Source organism: Patiria miniata, unplaced genomic scaffold (assembly GCF_015706575.1).
Source record: "Patiria miniata isolate m_02_andy unplaced genomic scaffold, ASM1570657v1 HiC_scaffold_28, whole genome shotgun sequence".
NCBI classification, from domain to species: Eukaryota; Metazoa; Echinodermata; class Asteroidea; order Valvatida; family Asterinidae; genus Patiria; species Patiria miniata.
This window is the reverse complement of record NW_024037067.1, coordinates 7,930,906-7,937,295: the sequence shown is the minus strand read 5'-3', so window position 1 is coordinate 7,937,295 and position 6,390 is coordinate 7,930,906. Positions and strand designations below refer to the sequence as shown.

General features: G+C 40.8%; 1 protein-coding gene across 1 annotated transcript; it reads left to right on the top strand.

The window, feature by feature from the left end:
* The first annotated feature begins 1,225 nt into the window (after window positions 1-1,225).
* On the top strand, window positions 1,226-3,291 carry LOC119734720 (dynactin subunit 1-like). The gene has a single exon (XM_038208260.1). It carries the CDS (start codon window positions 1,240-1,242, stop codon window positions 2,317-2,319), a length of 1,080 nt encoding a protein of 359 aa, XP_038064188.1. The 5' UTR covers window positions 1,226-1,239; the 3' UTR covers window positions 2,320-3,291.
* The last annotated feature ends 3,099 nt before the right edge of the window (window positions 3,292-6,390 follow it).

Below are 6,390 nucleotides of genomic sequence, written 5' to 3'. Positions count from 1 at the left end.
TAACTGATTACTATAACGTCAAAACTTGAACAATTGAAGGGGACATAATCATTCTTTTGACGTTAACAACGGGATACCCCCAGGAAATTATGATTTATTTATATTTAAGAACATAAATAAAATGCTAATTAGTTTAACAAGGCAAAAAACTTGAAGCTGCTCTCCATTATTGAACAACTTCAGTACACTTTCTAAGCAATCGCCGCTAGTGTGCTTATTGATTGCTTGCCCGGTCCCCTCCCCGCCCCCGCCCCTAAAAACTTCTCTGATAAGCACTGCTAAATCTCAATGTTTCTTTTCATTGACGCTAATTGAATTCCCCTTTTTATGTATTTCTTTGTTCATTGATTTATGCAATTATTGTTAATTTATTTCTGCATGTTCTTGTGTTTTGAACATTGCTTTTCTTCATCAATGAAAATCCCGGCCGCAAGGTTCTCAAATTGCGATCGCCTTTGCGCAAGTTGTAACGTGCGCACGCAAATTAAAATGGCATAGTGTAATTTGCGTGTTCACTTGTGAACGAAATATAGACAGATTGAATTCATTTACACAAAAGTCAAATTATTAGCTTCCAGATATAAAATCAGCTCTCGCAAAATTAAAGCCATTTTTCAAATGATTGCAATTGCAGACGCCAATTATCGGAACAAAGTTTCGTTAAAACAAAATAAAAATTCCAATTTTTTCAAGAGCAGGGGTTTCCAACTTTATAATTAACAAATATTTAAGACGTTATTGCACAGCACCTTCAGAAAGCATTTGGTTTTTAAACAAGATTTGAACAGTCCAACATTGTTTTTCTTGAGCAGAAATTAAAGCAAAATGGGAATTCAGCAAAGTGGTAATGGGGCGAAGTGGTTCGGGGTGTACTGGCATCAGGCGAAATGGAAATTGGGTATAAATGGAAATGATGGTAAAGCATTTGCAAAACAAACTAGTTCTGGAAGTACATGTAGTTCGAGTAACTTGGACCCTACTACCGGTAATTGCCTTTTCAGTATTGGGACATCACCAGATCATGTCCTAGTGTTAAATAAGCGATAAGTAGGGTCCAAGTTACTCGGACTATTCTAGAAAAGTAGCATTTTATCGTTCCCTTGGCTTGACGCCTGGATTGACGGAACATTCATGGGACTGGGGGGGAAAAGGAAAAATTGAAACATATTTGATGTTTTTTAAATTCAAGCATTACAATTGTTTTTGTTTTTTGTTTTTTATTAGGAACTTTAAAGAAATATGGAGTCTGCTAGTTCTGCCAACATTGAGCCTTCATCTTCTGCTGAAGCACCTCTTGCTCAGCCACTTACCCAACTGCCCCTTGCTCAACCACTGCCTGCCCAATCAGCTCTTGCACAACCACTTGCACAACTGCTTGCGCAAAACACAAGCTCTTCTGCAGTTGAATCCCTTGAGCTACAGATATCTAAAGGCCAAGTGCTAGATTACATAAAGGAACACGACAAACATGCATGTGAACTGTGGTTACGATCAACTTATATTGACAAATATGGGTCTGAATCGTGTGCAAGCCTGGAAGCATACAAGGGAACTGTCAGGAAAGTGCATAGTGACTATCAGAAGGCAAATATGAGTAAGCGTCGCAATCCTGATGAACTTGAAAACCTAAGATCTTCTCCCTATCGATTTCCTAGGAAAAGCATGCCATCAAAAAAGCGTAAACGGTTTGATGATATCTTGCATGCTGAAGCTGCTGAAACAGTTGCCTCTGTTCTCCATACATCATTAGAAGAAAAAGACCGTGAACTTGGGGCCGCACAAAAGTCATTGGTAGAAAAGGACTATGAACTGGATGTTGCCCAGAGGAAAATTGCTCATCTCACGTCTCTGATTACTGTGAAAAATAAAGAGCTGAAACGAACAAGAGGTAACAGAGATTACTACAAGCAGAAGGTAGATAAAGTGGAGACAAAACTGGAGGCTGCTGCCACGAGTTGTGACGTTCATGATACGGAATTACAAATGGCTTTTGACACCATAAAAAACATGAAACAGGAACAACGTGAGGCATCAGACACAATCAAGACTCTTGAAGACCACATAAAAAGACGAAAAAGCAAGACTGTCGTCACTTATACCGGAGCCCACTTTACCACAGAATTCACATGTCTTGTGCACAAACTATTAGAGCACCATGTTGGCTATAACCATATTGGGCTAGTCATCCAGGAGTGTTTAGAATTTGTGGAAAAGGTTCCGTCAAAGTTGCCATCAAGATCAACTATTGTTAATATGAATGCAACAAGGTTAGGGCTTGATAAACGGGCTGATAAGGCTGCATCCGAATTGGCTGTCTAGAGCTAGGTCTAGGTCTGTGCCCGTTGAAAATGCGCGGGGACGCGCTGACAATAGCCGTAGCTCTGGAAGCCCTTTTCGGACACAGCCTAACTAGCAAAAACGCTTGTTAGTGGCAATTAGCATAATATTTGGGCTTGGACCGTATAATGTAAACTAAGGTATTTTTGGAACAACATAGCCCCAGAACACCGTGACTTTGAAACCAATACAATGTAACGCCTAAACAACGAACATCGCGGGATCGTAATAACGATCGTTCGGTAGGCCTATAGCAGTTTTGAAGCGCCGGTACCCTTTTTTGACCAATAGTGAAGGGCATTCTCACATCCCTCGGCCGCAGGAGTCGTCGTCACGGGTGGTTTTGATGTTCGGAATTAAAAGTGGTCCAAATAGTGTTTAATTCAAAAGGTAGATTTTTAACAATGTTTGGTACATTTTGCACATTAAAATCGGGAGCCAAGGATGATGTTTGGTATAGCCGAATGTTCGGTATAGCGGTGTTCGGTATAGCGGTGTTCCACTGTATGTAGTTGATTTTATCAAACAAACCTAAAATACATTATTGCTAATGGAAAATGATTCAGACATGATTTGGTACTTTTGAATATTCACAAATTTGGTGTAATATCACTAATATAAATATAATATTGATCAGTAATGATAAATGGATAAACCTTTCGATGTGCACATTGCATCATGGGTTCGGACGACAAACAAGCAATGCAGTTTATGCACTAGGGCAGTTAACCAGTCAAAAAAGACGAACATTATTCCTTTCCAAAGCTTAATTGGTCCTCACTTCGCTAATGCATAGAATGATACCCATTATACTTTCGAAATAAAAGTCAGATTGAAACTTCAGAAATTTAAGATACACCAGTCATCAGGCCCAGAGGAACGATTGTAATGTTGGAGGCATGAGCTTCAAATCTTGATTCTGATTGGCAGGTCATAATACATGAGTTTTAAAAACATGTTGTCTGTTTCACCTTCATTGCATTCTGATGTGGTTTTAAAAAACAAGTACCAAGTGGTACAACCCAGGGTGGCTGAGTAGCAGAGAGGCTGGGTAACGTGTGAAGACGACTATACGGCACCGTCCGTGCACCCGGGCCGCACCGGTACCTCGCGATGAACATCTGTGATCCCTTAAAAATTTCATTAAAAGTCCATTTCTCCGTGAAAAGAACCTTTAAGAGATGTTTCACGGACATTTACATGGGGCTTATATATAGGACTAATCCTGTAAGGGTATTTTCACGGTTTTTTAATGACCCTGGCCAATGAGGATTATCATTGGTTATACATAACGGTACACTGGGTCTATCTCCATGGGTAACAATTAATTAAGGACTGTCTTAAGGGTGTTTTCACGGACTCCTGATCTGGCTTAATATGTTGAAAAATCCGTGAAAATTAAGTTAACTGTAATTTCAAGGAAAAAATGTCTCTTCAACGAATTTTTAAGGGATGAAAATGTTCATAGTGTCGAGAGTACAGAAAACGAAAAGTAATGGGGCGTGATGTAATATGCAAAAAGTGCAAATTAGATGCATGCGCAGCACTCTTTGCAAAAGTGGTCTACCAATGCAAAGCTGTAATACTTGAGTTGTATGAATTCAATTTATGGCCGATTAAAGTGTCCACCAACAAACCAACCCACAACCATCACCAGCAGCCCAATTAATAGTCTGTTAAGGAGAATACACGAGAAAGTGTGGATTCGTAATTTAAGAAGCGCCGAGTGAATTCGTAAATGAATCCACACTTTCTCGTCTATTCTTGACTTAGGCCTAAACCATGATTGCGTCAACAGAAGTATTGGAAAGAATGTTGCAACCTGACGCCACTTTTTTCTTCATATATCATCTCAATGAATATCATTCGTTGCAAAAATGACGATAAGACATAGGCCTTAATCTGGGACTGAGAAGTGTTTCCAATTTCGTTAGGAAATACTTGACACGACTCTCCATAGACTTTGTACACAAGCGCGGAAGTGGCGTCAGGTTGCAAGTGTATCGCCACACCCGTACAACCAAGTCATTTTGTGTGTATAGGTTCCTTACGTCAAAATGGATAGTTCAGACGACGATTTCTTTCTGACTAAAGTAGATTTTGCAGTGACGGCGGAGAATCTGACAGTGAAGATGTATTGGTAATTTTCGGAAAGCAAATTTTCACGCAGACGGTCCTATTCATGCTCGTTATGATGGAGAATAATAGTCCGACGTGTTCAAAGTGTGGATTCGTAATTCCGAATCCACACTTTACTAAAGATTCGTCGTTCCGAATCCACACTTTGTGACCAGTGTAAGAGATTTGTAGATCCGAATCCACACTTTTAACAACTTAGTGTGACGTCATAGCAATGGTTTAAGAGAGCCGAGAGAGGTTTAATTAGAATATCGCGCACAAACGGTTTGATGGTGGCAGCGAGTAGCTAGGTGGGGATGTCCGACCGTCATTCTTAAGTGTCACACCCCGTGCGTTTGGGAGGGGACTCCGCCTAAAGACCCCCAAAAATGGACTTTTATTTAGAATATCGCGCACAAGCACGGTTCCAACGCGAAATGATAGTATTTGATTAACTTATCAATGACCAATAACTTCAGAATGAGAAATCCCGTGCATTCCATGCTTAAGAATGGCCTAATTAGCGCTAATTATTGACCGTTAATAAGAATTTTGAGCACAAGAGCGAAACCATCACTATTAGGTAATTAACATGACTGTAACACAAGATCCACAACTTAAGAATGGATATTCGCGTGCAGTTTGTGCTTGAACGAGTTAAAGTTCAGCAATTAGCCGCCCGCTAAGGAATTATTTTTTTATGTGTTTAATAATTATAATGTTGAGCACAACGATCATTCCGACGCCAAACAAAAGAGTATAAGTCAGCGTTTGCAGAATTTCAACTTAAGAATAAAAAATCTCGTGCAAAATCTACTTAAGAACGGCTTAATTTACCGCTAATTACGATTGTATGATACGGAGCATTATGAGGCCTCTCGAAACACATTTTCTATTTTGCGGGGGTTAAGGTCACTTCGTGGTGACGGTGACGATATATGCAACACAACGGATACACGGCAGACCGAATCCAAACCCAAGATCCAAGACCATCTCCCGACCAAAGGGTCACCTTTACCCAAGGTCAGCCCTATATATAGGTACAATGATGCGCTGGATGAGATGTTAGTAACCTATCTATGTATGGGAGTGTGTATACCTGGGGGGAATTGGGTATATATAGGAGACCCTTTGGAAGGGAGATGGTCTTGAATATTGGGTCTGGATGCGGTTGGCCGTCAGTTGTGTTGCATAATTATGCGGTGCCTTCTTGACATGGTGCGGTTGACGGACGACTTGACCTTAAGGCAGAAATCGTAATTTGTAGAGGTAAGCAGTCGGTGTGTGTGGGTTTGCGGTATGCACAGCAACTAAGGGTGCCTTCTGGTTATCTGGAGACCTCAACGTCCAGGAATGAGATGCGGTCTTCTTGTTCCTGATCCATTGTGAACCGGAGATGCCCCGTTTGCCTATATATACCTAAACTGTAAATCGTGCAAGATTGACAACGGTTTATGAAACATGATGCAGTTTGAAAAGTTGAAAATCAAAGATTACGTGAGGAGACATTGCTAAGCGGAAACACACACGACTGCAACCATGTTTACGTTGCATACGTAGTGTGGACATTCCTTTGTTTTCGTGTAGTTAAACAAAACCTGTGAAAAATCATTTTACTCACACTGTGAAAACTCTTTGAACGCATAGTGTTTCTTCCTTCACTTTTGCCACGGATACACCTCACCCAAAAATGCAGTCTACACCTGTTTTCCAGAGGGGGGGGGGGAGCACAGTGTGGACGTGGGCAAGTCCACACAACGTCGCTGCTATACCTGGTCATGTGGACCTCTTTTTTTTCTTCGGAAGTCTGCACAGTGAATGTAATGCTGGGGTACAGTGCCCGAACAAAATGCGGGTAATTCAATTTCATGCTTCCATGAATACAAGCACCGTACGCAATTTTTACTCGCGTAGGACCTACTCTCTACATTTTCA

Excerpts from the sequence above, each read along its gene's own strand:
- LOC119734720 (XM_038208260.1), top strand. The coding sequence starts at position 1,240 with ATGGAGTCTGCTAGTTCTGCCAACATTGAGCCTTCATCTTCTGCTGAA.